Raw genomic sequence first — 19,089 nt, 5'->3', positions numbered from 1 at the left:
GATGACAAGCTGACCATGAGCCAGCAATGTGCCCTTGTTGCCAAGAAGGCCAATGGTATCCTGGGGTGTATTAAGAGGAGTGTGGCCAGCAGGTCGAGGGAGGTTATCCTCCCCCTCTACTCTGCCCTGATGAGACCCCACCTGGAGTACTGTGTCCAGTTCTGGGCTCCCCAGTTCAAGAAAGATGAGGAACTCCTAGAAAGAGTCCAGAGGAGGGCAACTAGGATGATAAAGGGACTGGAGCACCTCCCCTACGAGGAAAGCCTGAGAGAGTTGGGCTTGTTCAGCCTGAAGAAGAGAAGACTGAGAGGGGACCTTATCAACACATACAAATATCTTAAGGGCGGAAGTCATGAGGATGGAAGCAGTCTGTTTGCAGTGGTGTCCTGCGACAGGACTAGGGGCAATGGGTGCAAACTGAAACACGAGAGGTTTCAGTTGAATATGAGGAAAAACTTCTTTACTTCAAGGGTGACAGAGCACTGGAACAGGCTGCCCATGGAGGTTGTGGAGTCTCCTTCTCTGGAGATATTCAAGGCCCGCCTGGATGAAGTCCTGTGTAGAATGCTCTAGGAGAACCTGCTTTAGCAGGGGGGTTGGACTAGATGATATCCCGAGGTCCCTTCCAACCCTTGCCATTCTGTGATTCTGTGACATGAAACAAACCAAAGCCAAGCCAAACACACCAAAGGGCTACAGCTGCAGCAGAAAAATCCCCAAATCATCCAGTAAAGACACCTGGAGCACATGCACCAATAGTTTTGGTACAGACAACTTACACGCAAGAACTGTCAAGGCCTTCTACAGCTCCTATTCTAGAGCCATATCTAAATTAAATTTGGACACTGAAGTTGTTCCATCACTGGGGTTATTCCAAATTACAAACCGAAAAACCTATTTATGCATTGGCTGGAACTCTCCTGCCCCCCAACCAAAACAAAAACCCTAAAAACAAAAATCCAAGGGTTCTCAGTTCCCAGGATTTATAAGAAGAAACCCAATCATTTTGTTAAACTAAACCCAAGGTTACTTCACATTTCCATTTCTCAAAAACAGCTGATGATCCTGAGTAAGGCAGGTATTTACAACTCTCTCTTTATGAGACATAAGACCAGTTGCTCGTTAGTGTCTGTTTAAGTTGGACAGGAGGGGGCAAAGATTGCTGGGGGAGGGGAAAAAACTGAATATTCACATGAACATGCAAGAAACAGAGTATTGATATAATATCTCTTCCCACTATTAAAAACTCCAGTGAACGGCATACAAGGTTGAAAAAAGAATTATTTCAGATAGACAGAGTTGATGCTGAACATGGCTATTTTGAAACCAAATAGTTAAAAAAAACATTCCTGTGTATCAATTTTACAGATATTGAATACAATCCTGAGATGTGATGCACATCTAACCTCCTACTGACTCCTGTAACTTCCTGCTACAGGTAAAACTCACTGCAGATGGATGGCAAAAATGGAAGATTTCAAAGATTCATTTGTAAGGATGAGTGCAGCAAACATGCAACACCCCCTTCACCCTGCTTCACACCAGCCACACTCCACACTTGTCAGTTTTCTACACCAGGCAGAAGTTCATTATCCAAATACAGTTCAGAAAATGACATCTCAGGTTGGCATTTGCTTATGAAAGAATTTACATTGGAGATTCAAGACTTACCATGGTGTACAGTTACTAGGTGCAGCATTAGTGTAGGACTTGATATCATGTCTGTACCTCCCTGAAGTCCTTCTGCAGGTGTTTGGGCTGCTTATTTAGGCCAAGCCTCAGTATGCCTGCATTGGCATGCAATGCAAGACACGGCTGAATCAACATTACAGCTGAATCCGAAAAGGTGATTGAAAACTGAACTCTAGAGAGCTACCCAGCCTCACAAGAACTCCTATTATACATCAAAAAGTGTCCACTTGAAGAATTCACCTTCAGTATCCAAGTAGATGGAGATGCACATAGTCCACACTGTCATTTATCTTCAGCACCTTGCATCACTTTGGTGTAGCCAGGTGCCTTCCTTTTAGGCACTAAGCAGTCATTTTAGCATGCTAAAATAAGCACCTTCAGTCTAATCCTCAGACTCAATCTATGTCAGCTCCTCATTAGGAAAATAAAAATAATCACATATTCACATATCCTTTAAATGTCACAAGACAACCTGCATTAGAGATTGTGAGGCACTCATATACAATGCAAACCAGACAAGAAGGTGTTCTTATTGTTGTGATACATTCTTATCAATGGACACAGTTAGGCATATGCATAGTTCATTACCTGATAGTTCATAGAAGATACAAGACTTGGCACAGCTACAGAATGTGAAAGTTACTGATAAAAATGAGTATTGCCCCTTGCAGTATGTGCACTGCAAGATTAGGTAACATATTTCAAATTGGCAAGATGCTAAGAAAAAAAATCAAAACCTAAACCATTTAACAGAACACAGAAAAAGCATATAACTAATTTATTTATGAAGCAAGTCATTGTGTTGCATTTCTTATCTGAATAAATAACAAGATGTTCTTTATTCTCCCACATCATTAATTCATTTTGTCAAACCGAAGAACTTATCTGCTGTTTTGGAAAGGTCCGTTTGTATTACTCAAAAAGTTCATTGGACTATACCTCTTTGCCATGTTCTAGATTGGGGATTCAGTTAGATGTCCTAGAGACTGATGATACATTGCTGTCTTTGAACCTAGTAAAGAATTAACCCCTGAAACTTAAACAAAATTTAAAATCCTAAAGAATACAACCTCAAGTTTCACTCTATCCAATTATCTTTAAAAGTATTCAAAAATACTCAAACGAAATTATTATTATTACAGTATTTTCTCATATTCTTTATATTTCTCTAGATCACACTTCCATCACCAGAATCCCCTAATACTACAACAGACCATTAGAATTCCTTCTGGAAAAGGAGGAAAACAATTCTGCATGTAGAAAAAAACAGGTAAGCAGTACCTTTGTTGCCACCTGTTCTCACAGCCATCCTTATTTGGCATTATTTTCATGTGGCAAACAGTAAGTTCACAACAAAGAAATGTCAAGACCTACTGGACTATGTAATGAGATTGCAAAAATACCTAAAAATATTTTTTTCTCAAGTTAATTCCCAGGGAAAGCACCACCGGATTAAGTATATTCTAGCAAAATAAATCTCACCTTTGGCCCATGAGATGATTTCTTCTTCACTTCAGAAAAAGACAGGGAGTTGCTGGGAAGGTTGGGGAGATGAAGGCTCTGTCCTGAAGAGAACGATGTGCCATCTGACATTACCATGATCTGTTATAAGAGGAAAAGCATGTCAGTCAAGCACTACCAACAGGGACAGAAAGTCTCACCTGCCTAAGCAAATCACATTGGTAGGAGAATGAAACTTCTCCAACAAAGAGTATCCATGTTTCTTCTCAATAGGGGATGGGTTAATGAAACCACACTGCCATCCTCTATTTAATGAGAAAATCACATCTTTCCATAGCCATGGGAATACAACACAAGCCCTTCAGAAAATAGCATAATATGTTCTATTATGGCCGCTTACATGCCACAGCTCCCAAGTCCTTAGCACTCTTTCTCTTCTCCTGAGCAATGTCTACTACACTTGAAAAGTTCACCCCACTTGCAGTAAAAGGTTTTGCAGGCTTCTGACATCCCATAAATACGTACGTGCAGTAGTCTTTGCTTTCAACTAGAGCAATGTGATGGAAGACTCTAACAGGTATAGGTGGAAAGGTCTGGGTGGCGGGGGTGGCCTCTGTGAGGAGAGGCCAGGGACTCCCCCATGCCAGACACAGTTGGAGGCAGCCAGCTCCAACAGACCCAGCACAGGGCATGCCTGAGCCCCTCTGGCAAGATGGTGGCACCTTGGGGTAAGCGGGTTTAAGAAAGGGGAAAACACTCTACAGCAGAGGGGGTGAAAAAAAAAAAAAAAAAAAAAGCATGAGAAACTGCAGCATGAACACCAAGGTGAAAGAAGGAAGGGAAGAGGTGCTCCAGGTGCTGGAAATGGTTATTTCCCTACCGCCTGTGGAGAGCCCATGCTGGAGCCCCTCTTGAAGGACTGCAGCCCACAGAGAGGCCCCATGCTGGAGCAAGGGGAAAGCATGAGGAGGGAGGAACAGCAGAGAGAAGATGTTACGGATTGACTGCAAACCCTGTTCCCAATCCCCCTGTGCCGCTCAGGGAGGTGGAGAAAGTAATACAAGTCCTGAATGAAGGAGTGAAGTTGAACATGGGAAGGTGGTGTCAGGGGGTGGTGGTGTTTTCTTTTTTTTTTCTCATTACCCAAATCTATTTTAACTTGCAACAAATTAATTTGCAATAGATTAAATCCATTTTCCCCAAGTCGAGTCCCTGTCTTTATCTTGGCCCATGAGCTTTCTCATCCTATCTTCTCCCCACTGCCCTGTAGAGGAGGCAGAGTGAGAGACCAAGCAACTAGGCTCAGCCCTTAGCCAAGGCCAACCCACGACAACAAACTGTAAAAACAGCTTGAGGTTTTAATGTGAAAGCAGTACAGCTCTAACCTCAACTTCTAACTTTAAGCTTCTTCTTTAACTGGAGTACAGTAAACTGGATGGCTGGTGAGGAAGCAGCATTTTTGCTGTAACAAGCATTTTTGCTCCCTTTCTTGATTTTGAAGACTCGTAAGCATAAACAGATCATTTACAGAGACCACAGATAAATCAGCTGTCACAGAGCAGTTACCAGACGTGTAAAGAATCGTACCTTTCATCTGAGAGAAACGCAGCTAGCTCCTGTATTCTGCTTCACTGCTGCTGTGCCTGGATTTTACTGCTTCCTAGCACAGCTATTCATTTATCTATTGTTTCAAAACCCTAAATGCCAGAGACAGCTTACCTGCTGTCTGACAAGCCCCGCAAAACTGGAGAGAAGCTGCAGAGCTCTGCACCTGCAAGGAAGCATCTCTCTCTTTTGACAGGTTCCCGTTCATGAAGTTACACTCAGTTTTGTGGATGCTCTGTGTGGTCACCCTTGCCTCTTCATACGACCAAAATGTCCTCTGATATTGGTGATGGGGAGAGACCAATCCATCACATGCCTCATGTACATTACATTAAAGGAGGAGCGGGAAGTGCAAAATTTGGACTTCCAGGATGTAGATACATATATTCCACATTTTAACTCTCCAGGTCAAGATGATATTTACTGCCTACAGCTTCTTCAAGACAGGATTTCAATTTAAAAAAAAAAAATATTTAAACACTGCTCTAAATGAATCTAGTTGCAGACAACTTTGTTAAAAAGATCATGTGGTAGCCTGGAGAACGTTAAGGGACATGTCTAGGTAATAAAAATTACTTTTATTGGCCTGTAAGTTCAGCATTACCTTTCAACACCGCTGCTAGAATCCAAAGGTGGAAGAAGGAAGAAGGCAATCAAGTTGTCCTCCTTCCTCGCCTGTAGGCTCATGTATTTAAAAAACAAAAAAAATCCTTATAAGTTATGTATTCAAACATTTTGTGAAGTGAGATTCCACACAGGGCGTGTAACATTTTCTCCCCAATTCCTCATTTCCATTTCTCAGACACCTAAGCCAGAGCCTACCAGGAGCCAGAACTCTCAAAAGTCAGCTAGGCAAAAGCAATGTCATCCTTCTTGTAATCATGGTAATATCAATAGCAATTAGCTATTGTGAATCACAATAAGTAACTTCGTTTAGCCTGACAAATACTTTTTATCCTCAACTTGCCAAAGGTTTTGGTTGAATTGAGCCCAGCTGAATGCAACAGAAGGCACAAGCTAACAAAGAATGATCAGCAACAAGGACGAGGAAAACCAGTAGCCAGACATGCCTACCGTAAACCTGTGCATCAGATAGAGAAAATGCATGTCTATCAACCATTATTTCTTCTCGTAGCCATAAGTCAAATGGGTGGTTAAATAAGACTGTTCTCCTTTAAACTCAATGCAGTGTTTTAAACCCACAAACTTCAGAGAAAATACCAATTGCATTAAAATCAAATCATCTTTCAGAAAAAGTAGACATAAGGTTGCGCATTAATTGCAGAGTTTAAGCAGGTATTTTATTAACACAAATTAGTTTTGTTCATACGCTTATATGACAGAAAGATGCATATCCACATGGAAAAGAAATATAGTCAGAAGAATCAGGGTTTGTGCTACCTTGAAATTAAAAGCAAAGAAATAAAAAATTCTGCCAATGATTCTTTCTCCTAGGGTTGGAAGCTGCATTTTCTCCCTGAAGCATAGAAGTCTGACTCACTAAAACAAACTGAGGTTCAACCACTGCATAAATTTTCCTTTTAAAATTCAGAATAACTCCAGTTTAGAAATATTTATATGTTAATCACTATACACACACATTCTTAAAAAGCTGACATTTTTAAAAAGTGTATGGACTTTGGAGATATGTCAGTTTCTGGGCAAGAATTTGGACCATTAATAGTCTCAATACTAGACTGTGTTTAGAAATAGGATGACTGCCTATAGAAAGATCTACAGGGCTGGGATGAATGGTATTAGTACCATGTGAGGTCTGGCAGATTTGGCAAATCTAGTGCCACACAGAGAAAATAAATCCCATACAGTTTTTAGAAGACAAAATCTGGACATTCCACATTAAGAGCCCTAAAAATTTCAGCATATTGAATCCTGCAGCCTGTTATTTTGTTATAAAACCTACAAAAAATGGCAATTATAAATCAAAAATTCTAATAAGATCAACAATATATGCAGTAAGACAGAACTTCAGTTCAGACTACAGACATTACCATCTATCTGTAAAGATTACAAAAGACCAAGAAAATCTCATGTGAAATTAAGGTTTTGGCCTTATGATAAAAAAACACACCTCTGTCTTCCAAACTGACTGTCAGAAAAAGGATATGGTCCTCATTAAAGTCTCCTATATCAGAAAAAAAAACACCCAAACACACACTTGCCTTCTCCTCCCTCTCAAAGAATAAAATTAATATTAAGTAACTTTCTTGGAATTCTTCTAAATTGTCTGTTTTCTTTGCCAAGATTACCTATGTAAAAAGCCCCTACATTACAAACACTCTGAATTCACCAGTATGTAAAACATGACATTCCAGTTATAGTTTTGCTGTTCCCTCAAAAATTTAGCCTGACCATATCTAAGCAGAGCAGAGGTCTAGCTAAACTCACAGCCTGTCTTTGATGTGGTCAATGGTGACAGAAACAGGCCATGTAAAAGCAGGGAGTTTGACATGCTTGTTCACAAATGTTAAAAGGTTTTAAAGAACGATTGAGTGGACTGGAGTACCTGGTTCTGGATAAGCATTAGAAACATGGCCAAAATAAAACAGTTAGTTTCACAGTTTAATACCAGGGTAAAAATTATATGGGAATTACAGAATAGGTTGTCCTAAAAAACCTGTCAAGGGAGGTGACTGTCCCGCTCTGCACTGCACAGGTGCAGCCCCACCTCAAGCACTCTGTGCAGTTGTGGGTGCCTCAATTCCAGAAGGACATTGGACTACCACAGTGTGTGTAGAGGAGGGCGACCACAATGGCCAAGGAAGACCTCAGGGGAAAGACTTATGAGGAGCTGCTGAGGTCACTTGGTTTGTTCAGCTCGGAGAAGAGAAGGCTGAGGGGTGACCTCATTGCAGCCTAAAACTTCCTCATGGGGGGCAGAAGAGTGGAGATGCTGATCTCCTTTCTGGTGACCAGCTATAGGACATGATGAAACAGAATGAAGCTGCACCAGGCAAAGTTCAGACTGGACATTGGGAAAAGGCTCTTCACTGAGAGGCTGGTCAGTCACTGGAACATGGTCCCCAGGGAAGTGGTCACAGCACCAAGTCTATCAGATTTCAAGGAGCGTCTGGATGATGCTTTTAGTCATGTGGTTTAGTTTTAGGTAGTCCTGCAAGAAGCAGGGATTTTGACTCTATGATCCTCATGGGTCCCTTCCAACTTGAGACACGCTGTGATTCTATGTATCCATGTTAGGGGTTTTTTTTTGTTTGTTTTGTTTAAAATTCAATTTAAAAAACCAAGTATTTTAACTTTTACCTGTTGGCAGGAACTTCAGAACCCTCATGAACAGAAATTCTTTGCACCCATGGGAAGCAGCTAATATTACATGATGCGAAAGACAACAAGAAATGCTTCTAAAAACAGGCCTTAAAAGCAAGACTAAAAAAGTGTGGGCTCACTGCTCAGTGGGGCAAGAGACCTCATGACAAAGAACTTGGCTTATGTACTCCATGTTCTCTGTTTTCAGTAGTAAGATCTTGTTTCCTCAGGTCTTCAAGGAAGTACCTGAGTATCCTCAGTGTCTGTGGTGGTGAGTCAGTGCCTACAAGAGAGAAGTTATGGTGCACTTTACCCACAGGGACACTCAGGTTCATGAGACCAGACTGGATGCAAGCAGGGGTACTGAAGGAGCTGGTCAGTACCATTGCAAGGCAGCTCTTTATTATCTTCAAAAGGTTGTGGTGATCAGGGAAGGTTCCTGATGATGAGAGAAAGGCGAACATCACACTCATCTTCAAGAAGAAAGATCCAGGGTACATGAATCCCTTCAGTCTCACTTCAGTCCCTGGGAAGAAGATGGAGAAAATCCTCCTGGAAGCCACTTCCAACCACTGGAGGGACAAGAACATGACTGAGAACAGTCCCACCCAACTTACAGCCAGATCTGAGATATGGACTGGATAAATAGGTGATGAGATGGGTGGAAAATTATCTGGACTGATAGACTCGAATGGTTCTTTTCAGCTGTGTGAAGTCCAGAGAGAGGTCAGTGACTACCAGTGTCCCTCCACGATCAACACTTAGTCCAAAACTGTTTAATGTCTTGATTAACAGTGCAGTGGGATTGAGTGAACTCTCAGCAAGTTCACAGATGATACACAGATAAATGTTTTTCAGAGATACCCTGTGCTGTCCAGAATCTCCACCATACAAACACTGACTGTTGAGTTAGATGTTCCAGGATGAGAAGAAAAAAGGCTAGGTGAGCTGTTACATAACACATATAGAAACTCAGTCAGCAGGTGAGGTGAACTCCCAAGAAAGCCAGCTTGCAATCTAGTGAAAATGGAGATTGTGTTGACATGACAGAGGATGGCAGTCAAGACACAAGGTAAGACCAATATCAGCGCTGGTTAATGGAACAACTGCTTGATGTGACTGGACAAAACTAGAAGAAAATGCAGATGCCCACTGATGTTTTTCTTTGTCCCTGTTTCTAAAGCTCATCTGTTCCAGCGACACCAAAGACTACAGTTAATGGACAGTTTTAGGACATTTATTTTAATAATGCACGTCAAAGATGGAAGGAGCCACATTCCATCTCACTTTCTCTGTGAAAGGAAAACTGGAGCACCAGTGTGCAGTCACTTAACACACAACACTAAACTTGGACAAGAGAAAATTACCTTTCTTAATTTTGCTCTCTTCCTACACCACCAGTAATAAGCCATTCCATACAAGTTTTAACTCAACATAGGGAAGAGATGATAACATCAAAATAAGGTTTCACAAGATCTCATCCTAATAACATATTGAAGAAAAATTTATGAAAACAATGCAAGACAAAATCATATTGAAGCATGCAAATATCATATGAATATCATGTTGGTATTATCTACTATGGTAAACAAATCCTACCACAGAGCAAAAGAACAGGTGTACATAAGCAAAAGGATTTTTTTCCTTTTGTCATATGTGCCAATAAAGCATTACATGTAGAATCATTCAAATTGAGCTGCTGGTAGTGATATCTTACCTCTAGTGCACCAAATACTCATTTTGCTAGCCTGCAGCTATTGAGCTTATATTTAAAACCTTTGTCTACCAGTTGCTTTAAATAAAAGACTGCTTCATGGGCAAGGACAAAGGAAAACTTATTTTTACCAAAACACAGTGGGTAGAGAAAATCCATTGATATTCACATTATTGGGTAGGAATGATCCTACCTGCTTGATCAACCTGAAGTCACTAGTCTCCATAATACCTGAGCTGCAGGCACCTTCTAAGGGCATTCCAAATTGCTACTCAAGACAACCGAGTGCTATGGAATGAAAAGCTGCCGTGTATTTATGAATTTATGTAGTTCCATGCACTGCTGAACAAAGGAAGGGATCAGGGAACAACTCTGCGCCACCAATTAACTTAATATAATAAGGAACCCTTTTCCACTATTTTTTTTCCAGCAATTTGGGAAAAATTATGAAAAATAATACCTGTCCAAAAGCCTACTAACAACTGATTCAAAAGTCTCCTTACAGAAAATTGACCTGTTGAAGACAACACTTACCTACCAACACATATTTGGCAGCTTGGAATACCCAGATACCCAACAAGAACACTCACTTTCAAAACACAAGATTTTGCTTTTCAGATCCCAGTACAGAAAGCATGAGGAACAGCCTCAAAACGTTCCACAGAAGCTGGTCTTCTCTTATTGCCAACTTCTACAAATGTACATCGTGCCACCCCTGATGCATAGGAGTCATAGATCTACCACCCCACATTGATACTTAACACAGTTAGAAACTGCACAAGCTGTCACAGTTGCTCCAGATCAACACGATCTCCTTATTAAGGCACATTAGAACTACTTCAGGGGAATGAAGCACTACCCAAAAGCTGTTCTCTGTCTCCTACTTTTTCATTTTCCTGAATGAAAGGAGGCCATCAACAAAGCTGAAATAATCTTGCCTCAAACAGATCCGTACCAAGCTACCTGTTGTAGTGTCATTTACTGAGCTGGTAATCTAAGAACACCTTCACACAGCAGCCTCACAACAGGCTGGTGAGCTTTCCCTCAAGGTGCTGAAGAAACATTCAAATAGTACTTCCAGTGAGAACTATGAGATACCTGTTAGAATTCAGGGAAAAATGAACATTACTGCAATGTTTCTGCAGCCCTGCAGATGAATTATACTCATCGTGCACCAGTAGCAGACAAATGGACTTTGTTTGGTTCTGGGCTGCCGCACCCCACGTCATCTTACAGTGAAGAACAAGTCCATTCACCACTGAAAGCACTAAGAGCCACAATAAAAATCAAATTGTCCTGAACAACTATTATTCCTATTTAAACCAAAAAAAACTCACAAGGGAATAGAAAACATTTTAGAACTCTTCTAAGCTATTTGCTTGAAAGTAAAGTAAAATTTAGTTTAATAAAATTAAGTTACTTAATTATGAAAAGCAGAAGATTAAAGATAATCCCTTCCCTAGAGCAACATTATACCCACGGTTGGCTCTGGGTAGAAGCCAACTATTCCAACTGACACAGAAGAATTGCAAGGGAAGACAAAGGACAGAGAAAAGAAGGAAATCCTCATGATTTCATCTTTGTTACATGGATTAGGAATGTAGGTTTTAGAAGAGGTATTATGCAGGCATCTCAAGTGACTGAAAAGATTTCTCAACTGTTAAGCAGTAAAAATACAAAGATTTGAAAAAACTCAAACAACAGAATGCAGGGGGTTTTGGCAAACCCTGAATTTTTACCTTGATAATGTTTTCCAAAAATTGCACCCCTCTCTCATAATGAGTCAAGAGAGAGAAAGAATCATTAATAGACCAGCTGCCTTCAAGGCAAGAGTTGCCTTGCTACAGAAGCAAAGCTGCTTGCATATCCAAATTAATTTTACAGAAAACAGGCAAAAAGGACACCTCTGTTGCTAAAAGACCACCATTACTACTGTAAAAGTTACCTACTCCTTGTGTCCTCTAAATCTGAAACCTCAAACTGTATCATTAACAGCCATGTGCATTTGTAATCACATTACGAGTTTTACTACTTTTGCCCAAAGTGGTAACTCCTCGCTACGGGGCATTTGTAAGGCTTCTCCTTTTATGAAAGAAAATTCATCTATTAACTGATGTCTGTGTACTCCTGGATTATTCATCTAATTTTGGGTCTCCCTCCAAAAAGGTGAGAATATTACACAGTACAAATGTTTTTATTTATATATTTGCAGCTACAGGAGAGAGGGCTGTACTAAATTGCTGTCTTAGTGGGGACTGAAAACTATTTTCACTACTTTTTCCTGCAAGAATCAAAATTAAGTTGTTCATAATATCATATTCAACAAGTGATGTCTGAGCAAGTCTGTTTCCAGAGGCAAAATTCAATTTAACTGTTAGGTAGCTGTCATTCAGCATCTTCAAAATGAATTTATTTCTACTGGCTCAATAAGCAGATTAGGTGTAATTTTCATTTTTTTTCTTTAAAACTGAGAAACATGAAAGCCAAAAATAGCAATAGAACCAGCACTACTAACAACACAAACTACATCAGTGGAATTGGATCCTGCTTATACATGGTTTTAGAGGGATTCAACATTCAAAAGTCTACTTCAAAATTTGAAGATTATTTTCTAATGACTATAATTTCCCAGTCAGTTTCATCCTTCTTCCCACATCCATACATAGGAATCACAGTGCTGCCTCTTTTCCCTCAGGCTCTTTCATGATTAGAGGCTTAAACTAATCAGAAAAGGTAACTGACAAATTTAGGAAGGAATGACCATCTAAGGATCAATGCTTACTGGTGTAAACTTCAATCCTACTGTACCTGCTCATGTTATTTCGTGCTGTGTCTAGATTATGAGCTCTGTAGGAGACTACATCTATACTGTAGGAGCTCTGTAGGAGACTACATGTATGTAGTTCTGTCACTACCAATAGCCTGACGATCTGCTTGGTAAGAAATGGACTAAAAGTCATCATGTGTATACAGGGTGTCTTTGGGGACTTCAAGCAACAGGTTGGATTATGGTATACACTGCTAATTCACATACCTGTATACATGCTAGCTTTGCATCATTACGTACTACAGTGACTAAATGGTGCAAAAAAATCTCAGTGTCATCATTTCCACAGCAAACTTTTAGAAAAGAAGTGTCATTTAGAACATACATGCAAAGAGATGGAACAATTATTCTGAATAGTTTGATTGAATTTACCCACCATACTCTTGAAAATACTTTATTTCCTCCATAAACATTTCAACTGAAAGTAGGGAAATGGTAGAGATGGACTTGAGCATAACTAAATCTTTTTCAGGGATGGGGAGAAGTTCAATGTAGAAAATATGTTTCTGAAGGTGGAAAACTTTGACAAAGAACTTTGCAAATTGGATATGGCCTTTGTAAGATTGAACCAAAGGTTCCTATTTACATTCCTGGCTACAGAAATACAGTCTCTGCAGCTAAGCCAAATCCTTTTTCTTGTAAGGGTTGAAAAAGTAATTCTCATATTGGAAGAGAAATCACCAAGTTGATGTTCTCCTACTAATAGTGACTGACTGCACATTTATGCTTCAATTCTGGTGGTATCAAATAAAATGCTGAGATAGAAATATTCTACAGAGTTAATCTACATGACTGGCACCACCCTCGATGTCCTGTTTGCCTTAATTAAAGCAGCCTCAGTGGCACTGCAAAGCTGTGCTACAGTCTTGTTCTTACTCATTTAATTTCTCGGGATATCTGAACATTACTTTTATTCTCTCCCAGTGAACTGCAGGATAACCAGTCAGACCTTTGGGTGCATGAAGGATGGGATGCATATGGGAAAGGGTAACCATGAGAATGTACCAGCAGACTGGCAGCACTTCATTTTAAAACAAAAAAACAAAAGGGTTCTTAGCCTGAGAGACAAAAGAACACTGGCTGTAGCAAGTATCCCTGAGTAGTTCGCATTTGGGATGCCACAAGATGTATATGTGAGGGTAAAGGGGAGTTATGAGCATCCAAGCAATAATTCAAGTAATCTGCAGCAAGAGACACACAAGTCTCTACCAAATATGGCAGCATGCATGTGCCAGGTGAGCCTGCACTCTTCCCTTCAGAAGGACATACTATTTACAACATACATATGTTTATGCAAATGAGAAATAAGGAATCGTGTTTAGTAGTTTACGTCAGTGGAACACCACAATCCATGACTTCTGCTTGGAGAAAAGCTAATGAGACCTGGGTTTCAAGATGCACAGAAATCCAGTGATTTATACTGTTATTTAAAAACATGTAAGCAGAAGTCTGCCATCTCAGAGTGCTTTTCTTAAAGCATGTTACATTAATATTGTATCTCATTCATTTTTAAGGACATTAACTCCATTTTGCTTGACTCGTTTCAGTCAAGTTTCAGTGACTTGTTACTTTTACTTTTTCTTGATAACAGCCATAAACTAGAAGTATTGTTTCAACTTACAAAGTAAGTGCAAAACCCATCTCATACTTTATCATCTGTAAATGCTTTTCTCAGACTAAAACATGAAAGTTACAACTGAGTTAATGTTTCATGAATTCAATCAGTTGTCTACTCACACTTGGAAGTGAGAGCCAGCTTTCCAGGGCTTCTACACCAGTCAAAGGAAAGCCTCTGTACAGCATTTCATGAGAGTGTAACGAGCCTTTCAATATAGGGAGATTTAAGACCTTCAAGGAGACTTTTAGTAATGAGATAGACAGAATGCTGTTACATCATCTCTGCCAAGTCTATCAGACAAATTCCTAGGTCAGACAACCTACAGAGGGAAGCATGAAACACAGCTTCAAAAAAAAAAAAACGGAGGGGGAGGGGGGAAACATGACCCATTTCTTAGAAGTAAATTGGAAAAATGGAAGAGAAGAAGAAAGAAAAAAAGCAAGCAGTTTGTGGCCTGTAGAAGACAAAGGGCAATGATGCAAAGCATTTTAAGAATGACCACACTGATATATTCAAGGGAAGAACTTAATCAAAACACCCCACATTCCATAGTTTACAATTAGGCAACATTTTTGCTTTTGTTAATTCAAGAAACCTAAAATTAGGCACAGAAAATGAGCAATAAAAGGGACACTTCCTATCCTTACCTTTTTAACCACCCTGACCACCCCCCCAAAGTCCCTGCTGGCATCATTTAGATTTACTACACTTGTGGGTAAAACTTGTCCATTGACAACTGACCTGATACGATTAATATTAAAGCAGTGGCTCATGAAGTTTTCCAGAATACAATCTTGATGTTTTATTTGCAAACACACTAAAGAGCCAACACATTGTCCAGACATGGATACCCTCTTGCACCTAATAAATGCAAACACAAAACACAGCTCATACTTCTATTTCAACACAACTGTAGTTGTAACAGTTCTCCAGGAGGATAACAAGGTCTTTCAGATTATACCCACTACTTGTTTTTACTTTGTTTTCAAAGATCCTCTTTAGCAGACTGAATAGTCTCACACTAGGTCCCTCTTATCTCCAGCCCAGAACCTACTAGTGTCTGATTGTGCCAAATAGGGCTACCCATTTTTGTTATATCTGTTCAAAAGTACAAAGATAAGCATCAGCATTTACATTAGTAAACCCACAGTATGAAGGCTTTCTTAACGTATGTATCAGTGACCTGGAAGAGGAGACAAAACGCACTCTTTATTCATGAGGTTTGTAGATGACAACCAACTGGGGAAGGGACACTCAAGAGCAGTGCTGCCAGCAGGAGGGACCCAGGCAGTCTGGAGGAAGAGGTTAACAGCAATCTCATGAAATACTCAGGACAAATGCCAAATGCCAAGCCCCATTCATAGAAAGGCAGAGCCCTGCAGCCATGAGGCTAGGGCTGGGAACAACACTGGGAGGCTGGCCCTGGGCATTGGAGGGCAGCGAGCAGAGCCAGGGCCACCCGTGTGCCTGGGCAGCAGCAAGGGCCAGCGCTGCCTAGAGTCTCGTGAGCAGGTCACAGCCCTGAGAGCCAGCGGAGGGCAGGGATCGTAGCCTCTGCTTGGTTCTTGTCAGACCTCACCTGGTTACTGCCTCCAGTTTGGGTCCCCAGCACCAGCCAACAAAACAGTAGAAGGTGAGGGGAGGCCACTGAGGCTGTGGGGCTGGAGCCCTTGCCCTGCAAGTAGAGGCTGCAGGACCAGGACTAGTTCAGCTGGGAGGAGAGACAGCTTTGAGGACACCCAACAGCATCCCTGGCACTGATGGGAGGGAACAGAGGAGACAGTCAGGCTCTACACAAGTGATGTGTGGCAGGATGGCAAGAGGCAGCAGCACAAGCTGACACACAAGATGTTCAGGCTGGAAATAAGGAGAAGCCTTTTCCTCATGAAGACAGCCCAGCAGTGGAGCTGGGACCCGGGAAGGTTGGGCCACCTTTGGCCAGGGCAGGTTTCACACCCCAGTAAGGAGAGGGGAAGTCCTGAGCAGCCTGGTCTGACTCCATGGCTGAGCCTCTGGTGGTCCCTGCCAGCAGAAATGATTCTGCTGTGGTGTGAAACACAGCAGAATGGTTTCCACCAACGGACAAAGTGTAAACCTAAAGGTTTGGCCCGCTCCTTCCTCCAAATGGACAAACCTCTTTTGGGCCTTTTCATATCAATTAATTCTACCAACGTGTAAAGAAGTCTCGGTAAATTTTCTGGTTTGGACTGTGTAACATGTACTATATAAAATTTAGGTAGGTTTATTTATACTTACAATTTCTAACTTACTCTACCTTATAACTACTGAATTCATTCTGCTTAAAATAGAACCATTTATCTTTAAATGAGACACCTTTTCTTATTACTTCCTCCCATCATAGTAGCCCTGCTGTATTTTATCTCTGGAAAGTCAAGCAAGCAATGTTGCATGTATAAGGTCTAAGTTCTGCTTTCACAGAAGTAAACGTGAATCGCTTGGTTGTAAAGACAGATATCTAATCATCTATTTAAGGTAGGCACATGCTCATTTGCTCACCCGTTCCACTTAAAAGACAACAAACACTGAGCTCTTACACAAAGTTAATGACAAAAACACTTCACTTTGTTTCCAATGTCAGGTCAATCTCTACTATGCCAATCATGCACCAGCAATAAGCAGCAACATCTTTATTGTGATGGCTTTTGACATGGGTGCAGGACTCACCCCTCCTGCCTTTAGCAGCTTTCTTCTGAATTCTTCTGTCGGGTTGTTGAATGTGAGCTTTTCACAGCGGAGGTGATTTACAGGTGGGTGGCCTTCAAGGTGCAGGAATAAGTCATAGTCAAATCGAACTTTCTTAGGTTCTTCCTGAGGGTTGAAAATAACCAGATAGAAACATCTAGCACCAAAACTAACTAAGTTGAAAACAAGGGCTACATAAAGACTGACAATTAAAATGAAAATTATGTCTTTTTTTAACCATTCTCTTGTGTTCTCAGACACATGATGGAATTTACCAAGCGTCAGCTGAGCTACAGTAAATTGGAGAAGCTCCTATCAGGCCATGATAACACATGGTAAAATGCATGAACTTCATGAACTTCAAGTTGTCCTGACAAGGCTTAATTGAAAGTGTTACGTCATGTTTGGCACAGGCTACGGACACAAGCATAGGCAAGTATCGTGATTCAGCTGACACAAGGTAACTCAGTCACCAACACAATCACACTTCTGAGCCCTAGACAATACTGAAGACGCTGCAGTAAGTTTTGAATGCAAATTCCTCCACCAAAGCCAAACACTATTGTTGATGAGTTGTACAAAGGGGTAAGAATGAAAATGCTGCAGCCAACTATATTTCATCTCCTATGTATGGGGTGTGCTCATTAATGAGACTTCATTGCCTTGAACGAGTGTGGCCAGCTAGACTTCAAGTGTTCTACCACAGCTTCCAAGCCATTCAAATTCTCTGCCACTGCAGAGAAAAAAGTGAAACTGAATGTTCCCTGTACCAATATGGAGAGAGAAAGACCAGGAAAGGCAAATTTATCTTGGAAGAAATCATCAGTGCTCTACTGTCCTGAGAAGGCCTCAGCTGAAAAAGGACACTAGTGACATTGAACAGACTTCAGTTTGCAATACCAAAGAAAAAGATACTAAATACATTTTGCGTTATACATTTACACAGTCCCTTCTAGAAGCTGTATATAAGTGCTCTTTGAAGGCAATATTAAGTAGCCTTTCCTCCAAAGGTTCTGATGTGCAACAGCACAGTCTTACAGCAGAACACAAGTAAAAGATCAAATTCAGGAGAAGCTCTAGTAAAAAGGGAACCATGAGGGAAGAGGAGGAAGAAATACAGCAAAATCTTAGCACATCTCCAACACGGCGCATAATCAAAATGTGTGCTCTGTTCAGTGACAGATGTTTAAAAAATTCACTTTAAAAGATATTTAATTTTGATTCAGGATTCCAAGGATGTGAAGAACAGAAAGCATAGAAGTCTCAATTGTTCTAGAAATTAAATCAGAGGTTTCAACCACAGCCAAAGGACATCCTTATTATCCCATCTCTAGCCTTGGAGCAGAGACAATAGAATGGGACCTGAAATAAAAGGCCTGCAGTAGTCTTTCTAAAGACAGAAGAGAGTAGTTCCCTTAGATTAACTCTTTTCTTGATGGACCATTTTCAAAGGCAACCTTGGATGAGGATATTTCTTACTGTTAGAAAGATTAACACATGATTTCTTGCAGAAAAAAGGGAAGGGATTCGACTTAGAAAGCTGTTACATTGCTACAGGCAAACAGTTGGTGCCCGCAGCTTTGCTGTAAAAGCAAAGTTGTAAGAATTTATAAATGGGAGTCTTCAGAGAATTCTGTGAAAAGTTAGATGAACATAACCAGTGATTTCAAAGCAGACTTCTACTATACAAAGGACTCCCAGTACCACTGCCATTATTTCATAATGGTGTGACAGTGAAGGCAGAATGTACTGCAGTTTATGAGCCTTATCCTAAATGCACTGTGTTTTCCAGAGCAGGAGTCCCTTGACCTAAAAGCATTTTTTTCAAGGACTTAGTCTCAATGGCTAACAACTATAGCCTGTTGCTACTGCTGAATTTGGGAGGGGGGGTTGTTTGTCATTTCCCTGATTTTTTTAAAGCTTGAAGTATTTTCTGCCAGGGCAAAATGCCTATCAGATTTTGCACCAATTTCTGCTTAGTCATGGGAACAGGCACCCTTTAATTCTCCATGGTCCAGATGGCTTCCTGTACCCCTGCTTTCTCTATTCATTAGGGTGCTTTCTGAACCAGAAATTGAAAAGTTGTCTACCTTGAATAAGTGATGATGATCTGTCTCCTCTTCCTCCTTCTGTCTATCTCCTCTTTTTCTGTACTGGAATACCTGTGAAGTGGCTTAGGGGAGGAAG

General features: G+C 40.7%; 1 protein-coding gene across 1 annotated transcript in view; it reads right to left on the bottom strand.

The window, feature by feature from the left end:
- MLLT3 (MLLT3 super elongation complex subunit) overlaps positions 1 to 19,089 on the bottom strand; it is a 133,638-nt gene that overhangs the window by 42,348 nt on the left and 72,201 nt on the right. Inside the window, exons 4-5 of the mRNA XM_035895577.1 lie at positions 16,885 to 17,028; positions 3,175 to 3,294 (exon numbers count right to left, since the gene is read on the bottom strand). Of these exons, the coding sequence (XP_035751470.1) occupies positions 3,175 to 3,294; positions 16,885 to 17,028 (264 nt within the window). The remainder of the gene's footprint in view (positions 1 to 3,174; positions 3,295 to 16,884; positions 17,029 to 19,089) is intronic.

The sequence above is a fragment of the Egretta garzetta genome, unplaced genomic scaffold (genome assembly GCF_000687185.1).
Source record: "Egretta garzetta isolate BGI_Z169 unplaced genomic scaffold, ASM68718v1 scaffold175, whole genome shotgun sequence".
NCBI lineage: Eukaryota > Metazoa > Chordata > Aves > Pelecaniformes > Ardeidae > Egretta > Egretta garzetta.
This window is presented reverse-complemented; position numbering and strand designations above follow the sequence as displayed.